Source organism: Sceloporus occidentalis, unplaced genomic scaffold, assembly GCF_023333645.1.
Source record: "Sceloporus occidentalis isolate IW3139 unplaced genomic scaffold, rSceOcc1.0.p SCAF_16, whole genome shotgun sequence".
Lineage (NCBI taxonomy): Eukaryota > Metazoa > Chordata > Lepidosauria > Squamata > Phrynosomatidae > Sceloporus > Sceloporus occidentalis.
The window spans coordinates 8,222,082-8,247,393 of NW_028316996.1; the positions used below are offsets into that span (position 1 = coordinate 8,222,082).

Genomic DNA, 25,312 nt, shown 5'->3' on the forward strand with positions numbered 1-25,312 from the left:
TTTATACTCTACGTTAAAATTTCCTGCTGTTGGACGTGCAACCAAAGAACTCCCTTGTGACCAGCAGGGGGCGCGGGATGGTATTCTTGGCTTCTCGGGTGGCTGTTTTAACAACGCGTGATTCCATTACTGCAAGAGCTGTATCCATGGCTACCATAGTATAGATGACGTTTTTACCATGATCAAAGATGGCAACCAAAACAATTATGGCTGTGCGGAAGGAAGCGGGCGCTTAGTAATGACGTAAAGGATTCCCAAAAATGACCAATAGGAATACAGTTTTCTGGTAGGGTTTGTGTTTTGGTGACGTCAAAGCGGCGGCAACGAAAAATTAAGGAAAACATCCAGGGCTCAGTGGTTAGAGTACCGGATCTGGGACCTGTCCCGGGGCGACAACGTTATTCCCTGGTCCGGGCTTCCTATATGGGAGGCCTGTTCTGTAAACAGCGCAGCGGCCAGTCACCGGTTAACGCGGACAACCGGAAAAAGAAGCCTCACGGGGACTGCTTCCTCCGTGGGCCGTGCATGCTTTGCTTTATAGTACACAGTAACCCTCGGGATCCTCGTCACAGCCGAGTGGCCTCACCGGAGCTACCAGCCGCCCGCAGCGCTGCCCAGGACTGCGCCCGCCTACTGCTTCTGTGCCCGGGGGAGCTGAGCACCTTGGAGCAGCGGGGTCGCAGTTTGCTGCGCGCAGGATTTCTCCGGGGACCTGGCCTCCTCTGCACCGTGTCCTCGCAGCGAGCCCGAGCCGACAGTCAGGCTGTAGACATGGTGTGCAAGAGGAAGAGCAGCAGCGGGAGCCAGCAGCCCCGCACCCCGTGTAAACTGCCGCGGTGCACCTCGGCCGAGGAGGAGCCCTGCTGCCCCTGTTCCCCTTCATCGGACTGCTCATCGTCCCCGCGGGCACGGTCCCCTGCCTTAGTAGCCCAGGATAGCTGCAGCTCGGAGCCTGAACCCCTGGCCCTGGAGGCTGAGAGTGACACTGTGGCGCTCCATATTAACCAGCTGCCCCCATCCCTGCTGCTCAAGGTGAGGAGGGCAGTGACATCAGACCCCCAGGAGATCTGTGATCATCCAGGCGTGCTTTAATATTTTAAATTGTGTACTGACTATGCTGACTGGTCAGTTTATAATCCACAATAAAGTTAAATAAAGTTGTGGTGGTCCCGGTGGTTGATGTGAAACATTGATGTTGATTACTAAAAACTGTGCTACTCTCAAGATGGTTATATGTGAAGTGAAATAATAGAATCAGAGGATTGGCCGACAGATAAGACCCATTCGTCCGTCAAGTCTGTCCTTTTTTTCCCTCATATAGAGATCAGTTCTTGGTCTTGTCTTAGATTCAGGATAGCTTTATTCCTGACCCATGCGTGTTAAGTTATTTGCTGTATTGGCTTCTGATCAGTCCAGTAACTGAACAGAGTCCGCTCTCCGAATTACTCATTTCTATTAAATGCCTGTAACGTGGCAGTTTACACTTTATTTAAAAGGGTTGTCTATGTTACGGATTAGACCAGACCTGGTTAAGGTCAAGGTTTTTTTTTTACCAAGCTGTTGAAGTGTCACCATGGCAGCTCTCTGAGTAAGTGATCATCTTAGGTAGGAGGCTGCTGAGGTTTTGGTGTAGAAGATAACTACACCAGTGTGAGGCAAATCATTGTGAGAGTTATGGAGTGAGTGGTCCCAGACTCGGTATCTGGGTGATTGTAACCTGCACGGGGAGTAGTTTAGTAGAGCATAGTACTGGAACATGAAAGCTATAGAGGGTTCCCAAATGATTATGGGAGAGAGGTTTACTTAAATACTATTCCTGCTGGGTGGACCATGAACTGAATGTCCTCATTACACACAAAGAAACATTGCAGTCGTCTGAAGATGAAGAGTAGCATGTGAAATATTTCATTTCCATAGAACTGTTGCCTTGTCATGTCCACAAAATATTTAGAATTATCTCCCTGCTAGGAGTTTGTGGAGATATTTTGTCAGAAACCTGACTTAAATTCCAATAAAATGCATTGTAGCATCTGTGAATTCTTTTTTGCACTGAGTAAACCATCTATAGACCATCTAGATGTTCTAGATATCTAGTTCCTAAGTCTTGTACTGTTTTTGATGCCCTAAGGATAATTTCCAATGCAATGTCCTTTTAAATTTAGCATTTAGGCTTGATTAGCACTGATTAACTTGCTGATATCTTGGGATATTTTGTTTCCCCCCACTTCCCTATTCTATTATGTTCATTGCATTTTAGAGTATTTCTGACGTCAAACATAAGCCACCGATCAAGAACCTCTTTTTAGCACGTTTTGTCAATGAGGTCTATTGTTTACACATAAGAAGTATCATACGGCGTTGTTTAATGGGATTGATGTCAACATTTTTATCACGTGATTTTAGTCTTAGCACAGCCTATAGTCCAATGCCTTTTAGATCAATATAGATGTAAGAACATTTCCTCTTACATCTATTAATCTGTATATTCCCTCACTGCATTGTTGCAGGGAAAAGAAAACCAGGATCTCATTCAAAATATCCTTCAATTGACTTGTGATGTCCGAGTTCTTGGTGGACTCTTGGCATCTAAGCATAACTGCTGCCGAGCAAGAGCCATGAAATGAGATTAAGTTGGGTCCTTCAAGAGGTAAAGCGGGCACAGACCCTGTGAGTATGTTAGTAAGGCTGCTGAAAATCGTTACGATATGGAGATTGGGGAACCACTAAAGTCCTGAATCAGGCCAGTAAAATAGAATCTTGTTTGTGTAGGTGGCTCTCGATGGCAGGAATTATATATTTCTGGGTCGTTAAAAGCAGAGCGCGCAGACCATCTGCAAAATCTTATGGATAATGTGTATCACAGACATATTGTGTATCATGACAAATGATATTCAGCTCGGTGTGGGTTATTACTGTATTGGTAATTTCTTTTAAAAAGCTATTTAAACGTTTTTTTCCCCCTCTAATTTCCACTACAGATCTTTTCCAATATATCCCTGAATGAGCGCAGCCTGTCTGTATCTCTTGTCTGCAAATACTGGCGTGACCTTTGCCTGGACTTTCACTTTTGGAAGCAGCTGGATCTCAGTAGCCGACAGCAGGTACTGAATAATGCATTATTTTGTCCGTGTAACTCTTAACTGAACCCAGGGCACATTGCACCTCTAACCACTCCTGGATCACTGATGATCCTGACGACGAAGACCATGGTGCCTTTATAACTGCTGCAGTCTCAGCATTATCGTTTGGAGTGTTAAAGCTGCGCACTCATGCTGCCTTGCTACAGGTTGATTGGAAAAAAGACCAATGCATTGCAGGAAAAATATCACTTTACGGTAAAAGCCAAGGATGAAAAATAAGAGAAAAGAAAATGTATTATTCCACTGAATACTGTTGATGTAGAACCAGTTGTATTAAGCAAAACTGGGCTATGTAAATATACATTTACCAGAAGCAAGAACCTGTAAGATGTGTTAAACACAGTCCTCCTCTGGAGTGACGGAACCTCTTTTCTTTCAGATCCTTTGCCTAATTTAATTTAGGAACGCTAAAGAATTTTTTTTTTACATTTTTTTATTCTGTAATTATTTATTGCAGAATATCAGAATGTGAAATATTCTCTGCAGGTGCCTTGCCCTTTCAGGTGGCATGGCCTCTCAGTCGTGCAGGTGCAGCGTATGTCAGGCGGGCTGATGGTGAGGGATACAGCGGAGCTCAGGATGCAGGATAAGGCACTTAGTAGATAAGGCTCACGCAGAGTCAAGACACAAGCCGAGGTACGGTACACGAGAAAGCGGAAGAGTCAAAAGGGCAACCGAGGTCGGTAGACGAGGAATCCAAAAAAGCAGTTTAGCAGATAAGGGGCAGGCAGCAGCGAAGTCAGAGGGAAGCCAGGTAGGTACAGAAAATCAAATAGGATAACGCACTCAGGATGTAGCAGGGAAGCACAATAACTGAGCAGTGAGCAAAGCTCAGGGCTCGGTTTTAAACTTGCGGCTCGGGGAAGCTCCGCCCCCAAGTGTGACATCACCAAAGCGGGCACCCTGGTAAGTTGCCGTGTCGGGTCGCCGGACCCTGACAGCGTGGTAGCGTGTGTGTTGGTAGCATGATGTCATAGTGATGATGCTCATGCACAGAAACCCTGCCATACTTCCTGACTTAAGTTAGGCAGCAGCCAATGGGATGCCCTTCTAAGCAAAGCCATCTGATCTCTAAAATATCTTTAAATTACAGAAATAAAACAAAATATTTTATATTTTAAATACCCCACTGCAGGCTTTTATTGTATAGCACGTCAAATAAACCAAATAAAAACATAACCGGAGTTTATATTTGTTAAGAGAAGTGCTTAAATACTGGTTGGTGGTTAGGAAATCTTGTTCGTGTTGATCCCTCTTGAGATACTTAGGCTTATAAGAAGTGGCCTATTGTGTTAATGCAGTTAATTACCATTTGTAATCCATGTTGATAAATGGCTGTTTATACAAACAAGTCTTTTGCTTCTAACTGTTAAAGCAAACCAAACACGGCGTTCTTGTGCAACTTAGTTTCTTAGCAAAAAAAACAGAATGTTGAGTTCTTCCAAACCTGGTTTAATACGGCAATGTACTGAGAAGGTGAAAAGATTTTAATAGATTATATGTAGCGGCGGCTAAAGAAACGCTACCTGTTAGTTGGAAATCGGAGAAAGAGGCGGCGTGCCACGGTCTCAAGTGTAGGCTGTGTGCTTGTGATTGGGTGCTAACGTTGACTACTAATCTACTGAAATACATGGTTCAAGAATAACGTGTGAGACTTCATATGCTCTGTTAGGAGTATCCCTGTCCTAATTATAAATGTTAGCAGATTAATCAAAAGCACAGTGATGTTATCGTTCCCCACACACCAGAAATACTGTGACTGCCAAGAGATTTGTGCCTCCGTAGGCTCAGATCTGTCCATCCGTTGAGGGTGGATCGTCACTCCTGGCTGTGCAAAGGGTGAAGGAAGAGATCTGCCCCATGGATTAAGACTCATACGAATGATACTTCTCAATGGTTTTATGTCATGATAAACAAATTTGTTGTACTATAATGTGTTAATACCCACTTTTATGCAGTGAACAGTACTGCTTAATATTATGTTTAATCAATGAATGTAAAAGCTACTAAAATAGAATGTCAGTTTTTGCTGTTAACCAATGGTTCATGTATTTCCAGGTTAAAGATGACATCCTAGAAAGAATTACTTCCAGATATCCGAACTTAACAGAAATCAATATTTCAGACTGTCTGAATATATCTGACACCGGAGTCTGCAAGCTAGCGCTGAAGTGTCAAGGGCTGCTAAAGTACACGGCATACAGGTGCAAACAGCTCTCTGACGCATCGCTTATCACCCTCGCCTCTCACTGCCCATCCCTGCGGAAGGTGCATGTTGGCAATCAGGACCGGCTCACAGATGAAGCTCTAAAGCAGGTATAAGATAAATGGTTTTGTATAACTGTCGCTTCTATCGGCAGATTTTAAGATAGTGAGGATTGATCTTTTGCGGTGTTCTTTCACTTTCGTTCCACTCTGCTGAATGTGGTACTTGTTGTTTAAGCCCTGCATTCAAATCATCGTTTGTAGTATAGCTAGTGCCCAAACCATTTCCAGAAACAGGTCTTTAAAGGGACAATGCACTGCTCCAAAAACCTTCACCAAGTATATGCTCCAGGTCCCCTGCGTAGCGAGGGGAGCCGTGCCTCTTCTCATTCCCACGAGGCCGTACCTTTTGCACAAATGCTCTAGGAGTCCCGAGTGCCTTAATCAGGCCTTGTGGGCTGATGGGAGCCTTTTAATCAAGTAATACTATCAGATCTCTCCTTGGATCAAGAAGCTGTTTCCCTATAATTTAAAATGTATATCCCTGAATATTATGTTTTTGCAAGTATACATCCAATTGTTGTTTAAACGTCTGTACAGACTCCGATAAAACTACCTCTGCAGGCAGAGAATTCCACATCCCTATTGTTCTTACTGAAAAAAACCCTTTCCTCTGCCTTAGACTAAATCTCCTTTCTTCCAGTCTAAAAGCGTGACCACGTGTCCTATGCATAGTCCTGTTTATGAACAGATATCCACACAATGCTTTGTATTGGCCCCGAATATATTTATATAATGCTATCATATCCGCTTTGAGGCGCCATTTTTCTACGTTGGTTTGCAGCCATTTTTTTTATGTTTCCTCTACTTTTTTTGTCTTAATTCACACTATTTTTTTGTGTAAGATGTTAGGAACACTTTAAGGGATTCAAGTTTAAGCATTGTATATTTTCTGTTATTGGCTACAAGAAAGGGTTCTTCCGTATTTAGGTCTTGGATGTTTCAGATACATGCACATTACTTCATTCTGATGAACCTTCCTGATTTCTTACAGTTAGGGACAAAGTGCAGAGAACTGAAAGACATTCACTTTGGCCAGTGCTACAACATCTCAGATGAAGGATTGATTCCTATAGCCAGAGGAAGTCCCAAACTTCAGAGAATATACATGCAAGAAAACAAACTAGTAAGTAGCGTGTGAATTGCCATATGCATAAGTGTGATTCTCCTGCTGTTATACCTTTCCAATCCTTTGCAGATCTGCCATTTGCCTGTAGTGGAGGCAAGTTTGTGGTTGTGATCTCAGACTATGCACCCGGACTGGATAATTAAGTCCGAAGGCTTGTCATTGCAGAGGCAGATAAAGGCAGCAGATCCCATGGTTGTTGTGCCTGCTGACTGGGCACATTGCGCATGCTGAAAGCTTGATTACTATGTATTGGAAGGTCTGTGTCCTGGTCTGACATGCTGTTCTTAAGAAGAACAACTTTTTTTTTCTTTCTATTACTGTGAAGTGGAATGGAAATACGTTCACACGTCACATCAGGTTTCAGTACCATAAGATTTAAGTCATCTCCCTTACATGGAGTCACATAACACTTTGATTAGCAGGATATTGGATGAGTGAGCCCATTAAAGGTGCTGTTCCACCTGCCCTGCTGCATTTAACAGTTCTGCAACTGAACACAACATCAGAAACGTTATTCTTGGTACCGTTGAATGTCTTTTTCCATGAAAATCATTCATAGTTTTTGCCAGGAGCGCTTAATAGCAGGCACTGATAGGGTGCTGCCACAGAAACTGAAGAAGTGTCTTAAAAGACTGCGTTGGTTTCACATGATTAAGAATTAAATGTGAGTGCTGCTAAGGTTTATTTACTAGATAACGCAGTTAATGTTTGTCTAATTGGAACAGCATCCTTAAGGCAAACTTAAATGTCAACATCGGCATACCAAGCGACACAAATCATGCTACAAAAAGATACATCGCCTTTGGATAATTCTACCTAGTGTTCATACTTAAGTGCAACTGAAGTGGGCAAGCTGTCGAGACACAAATCCATTGACGGAAATACACATATGTGTCCTGTAGGTGGCAGTATAGTACCAGCATCTAGCATTTCTCTGGCTCTTACCTGTGGATGTGGTTAATGTACGGATGATTCAATGTGCTGCTCCTTTTAAAACATTGCGTCAATGTCGGTTATTTAATCTAAAATATGCTAATCTAGTATTACATGGCATCATTTTTACCATGAAAAAGGTTTAAACAAGATATTGGAAAAATCCACGAAAACCTTTTTGATTTGCAATTGTATATTTCTGCTAATTGGCATTGGCTGATGTTACACCAAGAGATATAAACTAAAAGCCCAAATGTCTTTCTTCTATATGCTTTGTCTAGCGTAATATATAGATAAAATTCTTAATTCTTTAAGACACCCATCATTTTCTTCTGGTGACCGAAACAAATTTAAAGTGTTTTGAAAGTGTCAGGTACGTTTCCTAAACTTATTTATGTGAAATTCCTGTGAAGTTACTGAAACACAGACTCCTGATATACGGTTTTAGGTTATTTGCAGTAAATACTGCCCTAAATGCCTTTTATCAGTATACATCTTGTAGCCATGCCTTCATGGAAACAAGAACTAACGCTAATGTATCAAGAAACATGTGAAAATATGTGCACACAAGCTCATTGGATTTAAGGAACTCGAGGGGTTAAGCACATTTTAGACTTATTTATGACAAGATTAAATGTTGAATGATGAATATGAATAAAATATCTGGGTGACCGCTTCTATCCTCTGAAGCTGCAGAAGTCTTATTTCTTGGCTATTCTTAGTTTTTGCTCTATAAGAAACACTTTGTCTTCCCTTCTGATTCCCAGCCTGTCGAGCCTAATTTTAGTTTGGAAATTAACCTCTTTAAGTTTTATGCCATGTAATTTCTGCCCAAATATTACTTGCTAATCATGTGGGGGTTCCATCCCGTCACGTTAGCACAGTGGCATCTTTTATTTAACTTTTTATTCATTTTATTTTCTACTTCCTCATAACGGAACTTACGGCACTAAAGCCGCCTTAACTTCGACAATATGCCAACGGGAAAAAAAGTGTTCGCTTTTGCTCCTCGATGGAATGAAAATGGTGGAAATATTAAATGATGCTTCGACAAATCACAGGAGCCAAGGTTTCTTCAAATGAGAATGTGGTTTTTAAGTTACTTGTATAGAAATGCATGGATGTACCTCTTCCCTGAATACCGAATACAGCTTTAGAAACATAATTCCTAGTATTGTTGCCTGAACCCTTCCCAGAAATAATTCTGTAATGAAGTCAAAGTTTCCCTCATTTTTATTTTTGCCAGGAGCACTGAATTTTCATGACACAAAACCAGAGACTTGATGCCATAGAAACTGGAAAAGGTTCTTAAAGCTATATTCCAGCCATCATATGCACTTTAATATATATGATAGCTCTGTGTCATCTTATATTTCTGCCTCTCCCCCCCCCCAAAGATAATTGAATTTCTGCTCAACGGTGCTCCAGCTCTCCATGCATGATGTATCCAGGGGGTCTAACAAGACCCCCCCCATATGCATTTAGCAATCAAGTTTAATCATAAATAGTGTAAGGAATTTTTCTTTATAAACTAAAACTCAACATTCCCAACTGAAGGACTACTAAATTTATGGATGCGGTAAAATGCAAGTCAATTCAATATGCATTATAAATGAAATTAGGGCTAGCGTTCTCCTCTTAATTGCTATTCATTATAGAATAATGCTGGATAGCTCATAAGCCCTTGTGGTACTAAGATTTAAAATGATAAAACTACTCAGGAAATTACAAGAAAGCATGGTAGGCTATCTGAGATCTTGTGTTTAATTACTTGCCCAAATCAACCTAGTCTTTGGTGAATGTGAACAATGTTAATTGTTTACACACTAACATTTGATACACTACATCACATTATAGAACCCTAGCTAATGGATCCTACTTCTAAAAAGATGTCTAATGAATAGGCAGTCATTGAAAAGGGGAGAAGTGCATTTTTTGGCAGACAAAAGGAGCCACTTCCATGTGATTGCTCGAGGGGCCAATTATATGCAGCTTATTAATGACTGTCAACATTACCCTTTGTGGTGATTTCTGCCCCACAATGATCATGTAACAGAGAGAGGCATAGAGCAGTGCTGGGGTATTTTTTTTTTTTTTTATATATATATATATATAAATAATTTTATTAATTTTTTTTAAACCCTAAAGGGTTATGTTTACTTTTTGCTGTCAGGGCTCGGAAGGGACGGTTACAGGGAAATTTCTTAGTGTAAACCCATAGATTTAGCCCAAAAAAATGATTTAAAAAAAACAACTATTCCTGGCTTGCCTCATTTACCAAGCTGAGCCTGAAGTCTGGATTGGTCCTGGTCAGCTCATCTGGTAAAGTAATATCTGGTAAAGTTATACTGAGCTAACATTTAGTTATAAGAATGAGCTTTCAAGAGCATCAACCTCCCTTTAACAATTCGAAAGCGATAATCATATACACACAGCCACATACATACATTAATGCCCACCTGTACTGTAGACAGGAATCATCTATATGCATTTACACACAATACAAAGAGCAGTCTACGAAGCTTGATAAATAATTTATTTTATGATCACGAGAGATAACCTTTCAGTTAATGGGTTAGTGTCTAAATATAAATCTGGATCAAAACATCTCCCCTAGCGGCATTTCTAAAACAAGTGTGCGTCGGTAAGGGACAGGACTTCCTCCGTTCCGCTCGTTAAGGTGCTGTCCACTGCCTATTTGTTTTGCTCATGCATTTTAATTGCTCTATAGATATAAAAAACTTTGTTTTTCAGTTGACAGTGATAGATAATAGCATACTGATTATTTGTTTAGTTGTTGTAGCTGTTAGTGAAAATTTGTGTTGTGTTTGCAGATGTGCACACATAAAATTTCCCTTTCATGAAATAATAATGCGCCTGAAAAGCAATTGCAATAATGTATTCTTTACTCCTTGCTCATTAATGGCGTTAATTGTTTTATTTGCATTATGAATCATTGTCATGATAACAGGAGCATCCCAACAATGGATCAACTAGACAACGGTGCACAGTACACAAAATCAATTTCAATTATGAAAAGTTTTTCTTTTAAAATGGATGCTAACAATTGTTTGACATAAATATTCAGGCACTCTCCCTGTTTACTAAAATATGTGGCGTGCCCTAGGAATTTAGATCCTGTATTGTACACCCACACATACACACATAAATATGGTGTGAAAAGAAAGTACACCCTCTTTGAATTTTATGGTTTCACATATCAGAACACAATAGCAATCTTTTGTTCATGAGCATGTCTAAAAATTAGGTAAATACAATCTCAGATGAACAACAACACATGACATATTTCAGTGTCATGATTTATTCAACAAAAAAAAAATAAAGCCAAAATGGAGAAGCCATGTGTGAAAAACTAAGTGCACCTTATGATTCAAAGCTTGTAGAACCACCTTTAGCAGCAATAACTTGGAAGTAACTGTTTTCTGTATGACTTTATCCTTCTCTCACATCGTTGTGGAGGAAATTTGGTCCCCTGTTCTTTACACAACAAGGTTTACGGGCATTTGTTTATGCACAGCTCTCTTAAGGTTCTGCCGTAGCATTTCAACTGCGCCATTGCAACACCTTGATTCTTTTCTTTTTCAGCCATCCTGTTGTAGAAGTGCTGGTGTGCTTGTGATCATTGTCCTGTTGCATGAACCAATTTCTGCCATAACTGCAAGGTTCCCGGGTTGCGTGGCTGCAAAACAACCCAAATCGTCACCCCTCCACCACCATTCTTGAGCGTTTGTATGAGATGTTTGTGCTGATATGCTGTTTGATTTTCGCCAAACGTGGCAATGTGCTTTATGGCCAGACGTCTCCACTTTAGTCTCATCTGTCCAATCCACATTGTTCCAGAAGTCTTGTGGTTTGTTCAGAATTGAATTCTGTCACTCCGAGAAGATCCTTTGGGGTTGTACCAAATGTGGCAGAGCTACCTGTTTACATCTGATGTCATGTTCCTGAATGGTCTATTATGTGTAACAAACAGTTTTATATACATTTCAGCAGGGGACAGATAAGGTTAACAGACTATAGGTGTTTTGTGTATAGTTGATCCCTTTTAATGGTTCTATATGTGCTTCAATCTTGAGTCAGTCATGACCTGCAGGCTTGTGGACAGCATTCATCAAAGTGGAAGTACATCAGACCCCATACATTCTCCACACTTATTAATATATTGAAAGCTATTCCACACATGCATGTCACGAAATACATCATTGTCCTGTAAATAATCATTTGTAGCCATTACAGGAACAATTTGCAACCTGCAAATGGTTCTAATGATTTATATTACTGACAGTGTGAACCTTTCACAGCCAGGGCATGCATTACAGATCCTTTAATTATCATACTTTTCTAGAATATCAACCTATTTCTCAAAACTGTAGCTGATTTTGTAATCAGCTTATAGTAATCATTTTTTTTTCCATTCTAACAATTGTACGGCAAGAAAAGAAGCCATGGAAACCAAATGGTTTGCACAGTGTAAATGCGAGGCTGTCCTTTTCTCATCAGTGTTTCACCGACTTGCTAGCCAGTAGGAGGACTGAATGTTTTATGGAAAGCTTTACTAAGCCTTTATAGATGAGAAAATGGGGCATTCTTTCCAGATTAGTATGATGCAGCCCACAAAGGATATGTTGTGAGCCATCGTTTGGCCTCCTGGAGGTGTCGCTCAATGGATCTTAAGGATAATGGGGGAAAGTATTACAAAATCATCTTTAAATCTATTTTAATATTACAATCTAAATATTAAAGTCCTTTATTTTCTCTGTGTATTTTATTTTTTTTTAGCTTAAGCTTTTTTTGTGGGAGATTTGCTAAAGGTATTGTCTGTAGCAAGCGTGTTCGTAATCTTCATATCTGCATAAAAAAGCTGATTTTTTTTAGTGAAATTGCAGTAACAATTCCTGTTATGGGTTTTGAGTGGAGATAAATGAAATCCCTTTAAAGGATAATGTCCTGCGGTGTATTGCAGGTCTGAGAAGTGACCTTGTAACTACAGCATAAGTAGGGCGTTCTCGGTTTTCATGTAACGGTAGATACATTGAATCTGTTGAAGTTAATTGTATTCATGTCACAAAATAGTTTTGTGTTTTTTTTCGCTTTTTGAAAGTTGATTTTCTGTGTGTGGCCTTTCACTCATCTAATTTAAAAGGGTCAGTGCACTAGTAAATCACAAAAACATTACTACACTCGTTGCTATTATTTTAGAATTGTATTAGGCAATTGCTGAAAACATTATGAACAATGAATATAATTCACACAAATGTAATTACTGATTTCATTAAATAATATTTTATTTATGCCAGCAGATTCCATAGAGCCATTACAATAAGGGATCAGTGAAAATGAACAATAACTTTAAAACTGACAATACACGAAAGGGACAATAACACATGCTGGGACGTGGCATGGAAGGAGAAAAGGGCCCTGTTCTTGCCGTTCAGTATTGAAGAATGTGTACATTCGTGTATTCACAAAAGTGTTTGTGTCTTTGTGTACTTGACTTGGATAACCACATCCATTCCCATTCTAATTAGTCGTTTGGCATCAGGCAATCCATTGTTTACCAAGGTTAATTTAACATAGTAGGAAAGATAACTGGCCAACAAATACCCATACTCGTAGTAATCCTAGTTTGTAGTAGCACTCTTTTCATAATCATAGCAGAAATCGCTTCTTCATTATTATTATTATTATTATTATTATTATTATTTGTTTTATGTAGCACCATCAAATTATTATTATTAGCCACTGTGTTTTCTGCAAACAAGTATGCCTTTCAGATTGCTTGTTTTATCGCCAATGGATATGTGAAATAGAGCTGACCCGGGACAGTCCCAGAGCTACCATGCTGGTCACTTGGATTTCCTCTGAAATGGCACCACTCACGTCAACACTGTCGCCTGCCATTTAACTAACGCCTAATCTAGTCTACAATCTGTGAGCCGGGTTATGCTGTTAGTGATCAATGCACCCCTACTTCTATCTCCAATTTCATCCATAGGAAGGAGAATAAAAACTCATGAAAAAACTTACTAGTCATATAATCTTTCATATGCAAACAACAATACGGCTTATTTAACAAGAACAGTTCTGATGAACGGTTTTGAAAGTGATCTTATCCCCATGGCAACCATTGCAATGTGCCTGCCAACCGGACCATTTTATTGTTGCTACACTGTATTCTGCGCGGCAGCATTTACACACCACTGCCAGAACCTATAGTGAGCTAACAAAATAATAAAGATGATTTTATACAATTTGCTTAGCAGTTCTCAAACATCAAAGATTTGTCGTATTCCAAGTAGGAGAGGCAGATTCCCAGCAGGGCTGCAGTTGGGCGAGGACTGAGTCAATTTCAGAGCCATCATTGTGTTTTCCATTAACACTGTTACAGGCATCAGAAGGCATACATTGCCTTGCGCTATAAGCCAACAAGTAGTTAAAAGCCACTACCTATAAGGTGCAGTAGGAGAAGATGAAGCTACTGCTACATATCCCAATTTCATATACAGTATGGGAAGATCTGCTGTAGGTAAACATACATCTGCTAGGTCAGGATAACTTCTGTTACAGAAATGTTATGTCAATATAATGTCATTGATTCTCACTAATGACAGCTCCACTTATCAGCTGTTATGTAAAGAGCGGCATTTTAGTATTACAGGGAGAAGCAGGAGGGCATAATGACCCAGACAGCGTTTTGCCTTGAGAAAACTCGAGTTACCGTGTTTAACCCGTTTGCGTCTGGATGAGGTGGCTAATGGAAGGCTTACCTAGAAGAGAATGGTTTTATTTAAATGTTTCAGCATTGGTTGTATTTGGGTTAGGAAATGTAGTGTTGTGTGTATGTTTTGTGTAGTGTACAATAGGGTGCACTAATACGTGAATTAGATGAATGGTTATATCTGTGGCAGCTGCAATACATTAAAAACACACTTGTGACTTAAAAATCCAAAGGCAAAACCTAGAAGTACGGTGCTGTCACTGACAAGTATTAGTAGCAGAAAGAGATTTACTCGTCATCATGGGACGAGTAAAATGCTATCCTGAACTATAAGACTTAATAAGATTTCACGTTTCCGCAGTAGGAGAGAATGGGCGGACTGGATGGGCCAAATTATTATTTTCAGGCATCAAACTTTGTTTCTACATTTCTAATAAGGCTCGGCTTTTTTAGATGACATGTATTTGAACTCTGAGGGTAATTAAAATCATACGTTTGATTTGGTTTAAATATTTTGATTTTACAGTGCTGTGAAAGTCCCCCCCCCCCCCGTCCAATGATCTTCTGTTTTTGCATATTTGTTACACTTAAATGTTTCATATCGCCAAACTAATTTAAATATTAGGAAAAGGTAACCCAAGTAAACACCAAATGCAGTTTTTAAATGATTTCATGTATAGGAGGAAAAAAGTACCTGGCCCTATGTGAAAATATAATTGCCCCCTTAGTTACTAAATCAACCAATGAACCAAAATTGATAGTTGGGTTCAGTTTCATTGGACCCATCCATTACATGATTAATGCCTGCCGAACATCAATTAAATAGAACCTCTGTTGCAAAGCGAAGTTGGCTAAAAGGTCTCAAAAATGCAGCACATGATGCCGTGATCTAAAGGAATTCAAGAACAGATGAGAAACAGTCACTAACATCTATCAGTCTGGAAAGGGTTACAAAGCCATTTCTAAGGCATCCCGACTTCATCCCATCACAATCAGAGCCGTTATCTACAAATGGAGAAAACTAGGATCAGTGAAGAACCTTTCCAGGGGTGTCTGACCTAACAAAATTCCTCCAAGAGTGCATTGGCAACCCATCCAAGAGGTCACAGGAGTCCAGACTAACATCTAAAGGACTACAGGCCTCACTTGCCACATTAACCCCTTCAATCCCCTATAGACGTACCGGGACGTCCAAAAAACGCCCATTAAGAAACCCCTATGGACGTACCAGTATGTCTAGCCCTTCGTGCAGCGTCAGGGACACATCCCTGCCGCTGCACGGGAGATCAGGCTGTTCAGGCTTTCCCTTCAGGGTGACGTCACTACTGATTCTCAGGAGTGCGGGGTATCCCTTGCAGGGTCTGTCTAGACCCTGCTGGGCTACCCGATCGCTCCGATGAGGGAGCTGTAAAAGTTACCGGCACGAATGCCGGTTACCTGTTACAGATCTATGCCCAATTGGGGATTCCCTCCGGTATGTCATTAGCCTTGGGGGACTGCCCCACACCCGGGGCAGTTCCCCAGTGCCACACATCTGGCAGTAACGTCACACGATCGCTGTGATGACCAATCACAGCGATCGTGTGACCGTTACTGCAGATGCTCTGCCTCTCTCCTCCATCTGAGAGAGAGAGAGAGACAGAGCATCGTGCGGAGCTGCAGTGAAAAAAAAATAAAAAATCAGTACATAACCACCCAAATACCGGTCTTACCCTAAATTAACCCTTTCCTCCCCACATTCTTCAAAAAAAAAAAAAAACTAAAAAAAATTAAAAAAAATTGGGTTTAGTTTGGTGGGTGCCCTGTAATGTCCAGAAAACCAAAAAAAAACTAGGCATGTGGGGTATTTCCGTAATCAGGAGAGGCGGATGAACACTTTAGGTTGGATTTCTCTGCCGTAGCCTATACCATGTGCAAAATATCCTAAGCAATGAGCGAAAAAAGCGCATTAAATTATTGCCACGGCTGACTTTGGCAGTGATTGATGGCCAAATGGCTGCATGGAAAATGTCCAAATGCTCCTGGTGAAATACTCTGGTAGACTGCTTTCCAAAAATGTATACTTTTATGGGAACATGTTCTATAGATAGCATTGCCTTAGCACACACCGTGATCCAGTATGCCGGCACGTTACAACTTATGCCCTGTAATGTCCAGAAAACCACAAAAAACTAGGCATGTGGAGTATTTCTGTAATCAGGAGAGGCGGCTGAACACTTTAGGCTGGATTTCTCTGCCGTAACACATACCCTGTGCAAAATATCCTCAGCAACACAGAAGTGTTGGTGAAAAAAGTGCACGAAATTAGAGCAATGGCTGACTTTGGCAGTGATTGACGGGCAAATGGTTGCATGAAAATTGTCCAAATGCTCTTGATGAGATACTCTGGGTTGTCTGCTTTACAGAAATATATACTTTTATGGGGGTATTTATAATTAGGGGGGTGCTAAACAGCCCCAAATGAAACATAGGTCTACTAAAGCAAAATGTGAAAATTTCACATTTGGAATCTAAAACGCGGATGGTCCCGTTTGTGCCCTGTAATGTCCAGAAAACCACAAAAAAACTAGGCATGTGGGGTATTTCCATAATCAGGAGAGGAGGCTGAACAATTTAGGATAGATTTCCCTGCCGTAATACATACCCTGTACAAAAAATCCTAAGAATACTACAAAATACTAACACGCGTTGGTGAAAAAAGTGCAGGAACTAATTTCTTTGGCCACCTTTGACAGTGATTGGTGGCCAAATACCTGCATGTACAATGCCCAAATACCCCTGATAGGATAGCATGGATTGTCTGCTTTACAGAAATATATACCTTTGTGGGTGTTTTTGTTTTATTTGTTTAAAATTAGAGTTGCAGTCCCATCATAGCTAATGTAAAAATGTAACGGCTTTGTATAAAGTAATGTACACCTTATAGTATGTTGCCTATATGTGCTGGGAAAATATGGAGAAAATATATAAATTAGGTATTTCTGAAATCAGGACACCTGAATTGATAAATCTGGATGGAATTTTCTGTCACTTTACCTAATTTTGTGAGGATTCAGAGGGAACATTTTTTAAAAAGTGTGTTTTTTCTAATTTTGGCTAGTTTTTACTAAATTTCTAATTCTAAATTTTCAGCTAATCATCCAACTATGGTATCAAAAGAAAGCTCTATCTTGAAAAAAACAATATATAGTTTACATGGGTACACTATTCACAGGAAAAGAGAATAATCGCTGAACCGACATAGCGCAAAAATGGCAAAATTGCTCCGGGCTTTGAGGTACCAAAAACCCCTGGGATTGAAGGGGTTAAGAGAGATATTGTGCAAGAAAAGGAAAATTGCAATGTGAAAACCACTGCTGACCACAAAGAACTCAAAGGTTCATCTCACGTTTGCCAAAAAAACATCTTGATGACCCCCAAGACTTTTGGGGTAATCTGTGGACTGATGAGTCAAAAGTGAAACTTTCCGGAGCACATGTTTTATCCGCATGAAATACATAACATTAGCTTTTATTTCAAGTCTCGTTTAACTGAATGCAACTAGTCTTAAAACATAAGCGTGTACATGATGGCTACCAGTTTCCAATTAGCTGGATGCGTTTTAAATAGCCCTTAGTGCGTTCATTAATATATTATTATAGCGCTGAATTATTTCTGGTTTTAATCTTTAGGCTTAGCATAAAGGTAACTAATATTCATTAGTGTTAGGGTGTTTTTTTCTGTTTCTGTAGTATGCAAAACAACTTGCTCCGGAGCAGACTTAAAGGTGCCATATCTTATAGACTGTTGAATTGAATTCTTTTGTAACTGAATGCAATGTTGAAAACATCCTTCTAAGTATTGGTGAATACTCAATTAGGGTAGCAGGCACCCTAATTATTATTTAATCATATATCTAATTCCCTTTTTCACCATTTAGCCCAGAAGTCTTGTCATGTAAGACAAAGGCCACCACTGGTAGGATGGTCCCGTAAAAACAAATGCTTTCTCTAACTGTAACTTTAAGAGCCAGCTTTCGCTACACAAACAAAATATGTATTAATTACTGCAATAAGTTGGGTGCCAGCAATAAGATATCATTGCCCGTGATTTTCTGGCTCCTTTGGTTTATGGCTAGTCCCAAAATCATTTATGCACTTGACCTTTGTCTGCCGCATACTGCATATGTTGCCGGATTTTGTGTATGGTGTCTGTCATTTTCCATTGTCCTTTGATAATAATAGCCATTGTCTAGACTGGTTCAATATACAAATGTAAACGTCAATAGGTAATAAAGTACTATTGGTATAGTCATAATGTAAATGTCAAAAGTATCAAACCATTTTTTATTTATATGTGTCTTAACCTAAAAATATCATGCCATAATGTTCAAAGTAAAAGAAACATCAGTTCTTGCGATGGCCTCAAACTCAGACCTGTCCGGTAACTGGCATAAGGGCGCATTCAGTAACCTAGAAGTTTGCAAAGGTTTCAACTTTCAACCCTTTTATATTACTATGCAGTTAGCAGGGTTGATCCAGGGAGCTTCTCTTGCAACTAGGTCTGAGATGAACTTAAAGTTATGTGAAGAGGGGTGATCTTCAAGCAAGCTTCCCTTTTCGCATGTGCGTTACGCAGGGCATTATTCTTCTGTATGTTAGTGTGCACATCAACAGTGCATGTCTTCATATGCCTTATCTGTGACTTCGGACCAATTCACGAGTGTGTCTCTTTTTATTTCAGAGCTCTAGATCCACACCATAAGCTGGTTTGACAACCCCATTTAATAGGTGTATTGTGTAAGCTAGAGGTCTCAAACAGGTAGAGTCCAAACAACTTGTAGCTCTCTGGCTACCACTGAGTAGATCTTAAGTGACCGGCATACTCCATGTCTGCTATCAAAATGCAACAATCTTGCAAAGGAATACAATTTTAAGAACATAAAACAAAATAGTTAAGTTGGTCCTTAAAATGCCAAGTCAAAAAAATGGTGAAATACTCACACTTGTTCTCCCCAACACAGAAAATGTAAGTGTAATTGTAAGGTTTTACAGGACCTGCATAAGAGTTTGCTCTTAACCCATTAGAAAGTTTTCTTTTTAATATAAGTCTGTAAGGATTCTTGTTATCATGTAAGCGCAAAGGGTTGCACGCCACGTGTTAAAATAGTTAAGGCAGATTTTACAGTTCTTGTATAAACCTTTGCGTTGTTGACCATGTCTTGTTAATCTAAATGCACCACAGAAATCCATACCAACTCAGCAAAGATATTTCCTTTTCCAGAGTAATGAGTGTCATTCACTACATGTACCTACTTTCAACCCACTCTGAGTAGGTCCAGCGAAGGGGAATTGTGCCTTGAAAACCAACGGTTTTGAAGAAAATTATCAAGCATTAAGTGTGATGTACTTTCTCGGTAGTGAACTTATCCCCCCCTGTGCATTATCTAATTATTTATACTGATAAAAACCCTTGGTGTTCGTAAAGAAGAGATTTATTCCCCGGACAAAAAAGCTATTCTGTTGAAACAAGACCTTAAGTATTTCTACTTTAACTTTCCTATCGTAACTATTGATGGCAAAATGTTAGTTTTGCAGTTTCAGTCAGAAAATTGTATTGATTGCTCTCTTTTGTGCTCAATATATATATTTTTTTCTGCAAACCCACTTTGTCTTCCTTATGCAGGTTTGACCTTGCTTCCCTTCTTAGTTGGCTGAGTTCTTTCTACACGCGTCTTATTGATATTATCAATCAATCATTTTTTGAATATTATATTGTATTAGTCAAAATTGTGGGTAAGAATTGATTAGAAAGCTCTGCAGTCATAAAAGCTAATGATCCTATTTTGTCTTAATTATGTTTTGCTGACATTTCTTAAGTTGGGAGTTCATAGCGAAGGCATTGTAGCGGGTGCCTTAAATTTTCAGTGCCTCCTTTACTTTTGTTGCTGAAATATTTTGGGGAAACATCATTTGTGTAGTATTTAAATTGTGTTACAACGTGCCATGCGCCCAGACGTGCTCGTAATCGCAGTCTGAGACAGGCGAGTGGGTGTGCAGCTCCAGTTATGAAGCTGTTTTTCAGCGCAGCAATTCTAAATAACATGGCTGCCCGTAATTATTATTGAGAGTGCTTTGTCATTACATCACAAATGACATCATCAATTTAGTTTAATGACCTCACCCACAGCCATGACTTGTCATTTGTTATGAAATAATAAAGCGTGAGAAGCTTGGCTTATTGATATTGCTCATGGTTCAGAGGAGCAGAATACCGCGGTTCAGTGAACTCCAATTCCAGTGCCGCATGCCACTTATCTCAAGACTGTCTGTTTCTGATTCCTTTCTAAATTATGGTTTAGACTTTCAGCATTAATAAGTATAAATAAAGTAATGTGTCTCCGCAGGGTCACTAGCCAATAAATGGCAAGCATCGTACTTTCTGCCCTTTAACCCAGCACTTAAATTACATTTTTTAACATAATTAATTTATTGAATGTACTTCATTCTATTCACGTGGCCTTACTGTGATACACATATAACAATAAAACATAGCAGTAAGTGAACTTGGCATGCTGAGAACTTAATACTGTATGTCTATAGTCCTCCTCACAAGTGTGCCGTGAGTGGCATATGGACAATAGGGGGAGCATTAATGACCTTTACAGAAGGCTACATTGTGTAGATACAATACAACTTTCCATAAACTTACCTTGTATAAGGCAAGTTTGTATTAAGCATTCTAAATCTATTTGAGATAATCACAAATGTCTGATGAAAATGATCTATGAAAACACTTAGGAGGTTGGCTTTTCCCATCTCTCTCTCGAGATACAATTGAGCTGTTGGACTCAAGCTGTACGAAGCAGCCATTCAGTTATGGAATGGAATTTTTTTTTTGTATAGATTATTGTAGCTTTTGGAAAACCATTTATAGAGAGGGGACTTCACATTTAAGGCACACTATTGGTTTTCTGTATGCCAGGTAAGTTCCAAGGGGCCTGGGATCCTCATGTTTTACGTCTAGCAGAATTTATTTCTAATGTCTCTTCTGTGCTCGTAACAATTCAAGCTGTCTCCCAGATGCTGCTGACATTAGTCTAAGCTTGTCTCATACATTGTTAATACTGTGAAATGATTTGATATATCTGACCTATTTAATAACACATTATGGACATTAGCTCAGACCTCAATGTAGGATAAACCCGCAGTTGAAACCCTTGGTTATGAATAGTTTAGTGAACTCAACTAACCTATAAGTTATGCATTTATTGACCGATGTCCTAGTATTGGATATATAGGGTGTTTCTCAAGATATTCAGCAGATGGCTTATCATACTGTAAATATGTAGCGAGCCAGAAAATATGTCTTCATAGACATCTGTACTAAATATTCCATCCTAAAGTATGTCAAGTGGTAAAAAGGAATGGACTGTGGTGCCCAAGCTGTGGATGCGGCCTGGCTGCCGGGGGCAAGTCCTGTGGATGCGGCCTGGCTGCCGGGCGACTCCTGTGGGTGCGGCCTGGCTGCCGGGCGAGTCCTGTGGGTGCGGCCTGGCTGCCGGGCGAGTCCTGTGGGTACGGCCTGGCTGCCGGGCGAGTCCTGTGGGTACGGCCTGGCTGCCGGGCGAGTCCTGTGGGTGCGGCCTGGCTGCCGGGCGAGTCCTGTGGGTGCGGCCTGGCTGCCGGGCGACTCCTGTGGGTGCGGCCTGGCTGCCGGGCGAGTCCTGTGGGTGCGGCCTGGCTGCCGGGCGAGTCCTGTGGGTGCGGCCTGGCTGCCGGGCGAGTCCTGTGGATGCAATCTGAACATCTAAGGCAGTCCCTGATGACACCAGAGGCTGCTGTCCTCTGGTGACTTGACTGTGTGTGTAATTATTTATGTGCCTAAATGACTGTGTATGAAATTGTATATATGTAACTGTGTGTATGTGCTTGTATGACTTTGTATGTTTGACTTTGTGGTCAAAGTGCTCCCGGGGTTTGTTACACTGGAAGACTGTTTTGATAACTTTGATTTAAGTTTTCCATTCCTCAAAGTCGGGCCTTTACTGTTCAAGTGATTATAAACTTTTCAGCTTCCTCCAGCAGCACTAAACATGTCATTCCTAATAAATCTTTCCTTCCAAGACACGAGTGTTAAGTAGGTCATCAGAATATCTGACATTGAGTTGATAAGTATCTGGGAAGAAATATGAGAATCCATAATGAAAAGAATATGCTTTTATTTGCCATCAAAATTAGTTACACTTGTAGTTAGTAGAAATGTTGTTAAAGAACAATACATACCATGCTTTTTTGCTGTTATAGCAGACAAATGTAATTTGGCCTCACACTACATTTCAACATAATAAAAGTAAAACCTAATGTATTGCATAAATAAAGCACCCGCTCTAGTCTGCCTTTACGTAAGAGAGAAGAACGTGTAACTGCTCTCTGTGGACTTTTGCTTGCTGACCCGACAACCCCGACGCCTTAGGCTCGCTCACTGGACCTGTGTTGTTGATAGGTGAGCTGTCGCCATTTTTTGTGGCAAGAAGTATGACTTTAAAAGGAAAATAATGTTAAAGGGTCCAGTGTAGCGGGGTAGTGAGTTTGAGTTCTTTGTTTGGCCTCTTTTAGCCTTTATACCTTGAAATACAAGATACAAATAGTCATTCCTCACCTCTTGCCATCTGATCTGACAGCGGAATATCCCATGTAATAGTAAAGGACTATTGTCAGGCCTGATGGAACATCACCTGTATTGAGATCATTAAGACATTTAAGGTCCTTGTTTCCTGTAAATCTGTCCAGTAATATATGACAGCGGAGAAACAAGCAGCTTTTGAAGGCAGGCACAATTCTCTATATGAATCAGTGAATAGATGCCTCAGATAGCACTGGTGTAGTTGTTTGCAGTTCAGAGATTATCTCTCGTTTTCGTGGACTATTTTCCACGTCTCAGATATGTATATATGCCTTGCCTGGTACTACACAATAAACTGTATGTGTCTGTAGGACATAGTATAATACATTTATGGATCTTTTAATATTTATCAGAACCCATTAGTATTATACTTCTCACTCTCAATGCAGTGGAGATTTTTTTTTATACCCTAAATTATTCCGATAACATCAATCAGCCATATGGCTTGTAACATTAATGACAGTGTAAATGAGGAGTGGACTTTAAAAATGCATACATTTAGGACAGATTCTGCTGTCCAACCATTGTTATCGAGTGCCGTTACCACATATTTTAAGAAGCCATTATGCATGTTAAAAGGTTCAGTTCACATGTACATGCTTCCCTTTTAACAGTTAATGCATAATTTCTCTTTGTTATGAGGAAAGATCACACACTATCTGCCAAGTACTATTTCACATCTTTTGTTGTATTGTAACAAAATGGCCAGTGCTTCCAGTACTGAGTAACTCCTGGGTCCACCTTGTATCTAAAATGTTAACTTCTTAGCATGTTCCGCACATCACATAACTTGTCACACGTTCTGAGCATGCTGTTCATAGTTGCCAGAATATATAGTTCTCACACATGTACATAAATGTAACTACTACCATAGGCAGAAGCTGTAGCAAAACAACCCCTCCATGGTCTGACATTTCACACCACTCATTGGCTGCCTAATTCAGCCAATCAGTGGCAGGAAAGCGTTCCTAATGAAAGCGACTTCTCGCTGAGCTAGCACTGGAGGTAACTGGGGGGTAGGGAAAAGGGGCTAATGCATAAGGGGGGGTAGTCATGTGCATTAAAGTACATAGGATGTCTGGAGTGTTCCTTTAACGGAGATGAATAAATCCACTTTAATGCCTCTTGTCGAAAAGGTAAAATCCATTTCCCAAACAGTAAGGCGAAGCAGTGTTATTGGGGATATGGGAACATTTTATAGGAGTGGTATTTTCTCATAAAAATCCACAAGGGCTTGAGACTGTAATTACTCTATTCTCACTGTTTTTTAAAAAATTATTATTACTTTTAAAAAATTTGTTTTACCCTACATTAGTCTGGAGATTTCCCTCAATCCTCGCTAAAATATTTCCTTTGGCAAACCTGATGTGTTTATGCGTTTTAATTTCTTCGTCTCATGCTGATTCTGACACTTTTCTTACAATTCCCCATAGCCATTTTCTATTGCAATGAAACATTGTAGCATATTGTGAAGTTTGCATTTCTCTGGAGTGCGCAGAAAGTAATTAGAACCACAGGTATTGATGTATTATGGCTTTCCATGGCTAATAGAGGAATTACTTATGCAATAGTGTGTTTGTTAATAGGTGTGAGCAGGAAGCAGAGGGCTAGATTTGTATATGTCCATTGGGACTAAATGACCAATAATGCAATTTGCATTATATAACAAACCATCTTGGTCACACATTTTTTGTTGCCCATTCTTTCTTGCGTTTTAGGGTTTCTGTAATGCAGTTGCACATTTACTAGATATTAGTTTAATGTCAGATTACCCAGAGGCGGATGGGCAATGATTTGATCTCAAACCCCATTGGTGGAGTAGTCTGGAAAGATTATCTGGAGTAATTAGAACCTCATGGTCAATTACAGTTGTCAAGTGTTGAGTACCGTATTATCATCTTTTTCTCATTTTATCTTTTTGAGGGGCTCAAACACATGGCTACATAAGAGTTGTAGTTTTAACTAACCGATGCATTATATAAGCTCTACTGAGCTGGCCATGCACAATGCTCGATCAATGAGGTGACTTTCAAGAAAATTGATTGAGCTGCATTATTCAGGGCCAACAAAGCTTGTTTTACAGTAGATGCTCACTGAGAATGGCCCTTCAAGAGGTCAGGGAGTTCAAATGGCAACCCGCCCCCCTGCAAACTATTGATTGCGAATAAACCCCAATGAGAGCGTATCACATGATTCAATAAGAACATTGGATCTAATATGATCATATGGTCCAGCTAAGTAAATAATGGAAGATGGATATGCATTTTTCCCTTCCTTTTTCAGAAAATCTGAGCCTATAAAGTAAGAGAAGCAGTAATCTTTGTTGGGAACCTGCACCCCTATGAAGATCTAAGTTTATTTACTGACAAGCTATCTTTACAAGTCTCTACCTGATAGAGTAGCTACTGAGGCTGAAAGTGCAGGAGTTTGCCCTGAGAGCTT

General features: G+C 40.0%; 1 protein-coding gene across 1 annotated transcript in view; it reads left to right on the plus strand.

Moving 5' to 3' along the window:
- The first annotated feature begins 423 nt into the window (after window positions 1–423).
- The window catches only part of LOC149302990 (F-box/LRR-repeat protein 17-like), a 270,951-nt gene continuing 246,062 nt past the window's right edge, over window positions 424–25,312 (plus strand). Inside the window, exons 1-4 of the mRNA XM_089481735.1 lie at window positions 424–1,032; window positions 2,979–3,101; window positions 5,199–5,456; window positions 6,400–6,531. Of these exons, the coding sequence (XP_089337861.1) occupies window positions 424–1,032; window positions 2,979–3,101; window positions 5,199–5,456; window positions 6,400–6,531 (1,122 nt within the window). The remainder of the gene's footprint in view (window positions 1,033–2,978; window positions 3,102–5,198; window positions 5,457–6,399; window positions 6,532–25,312) is intronic.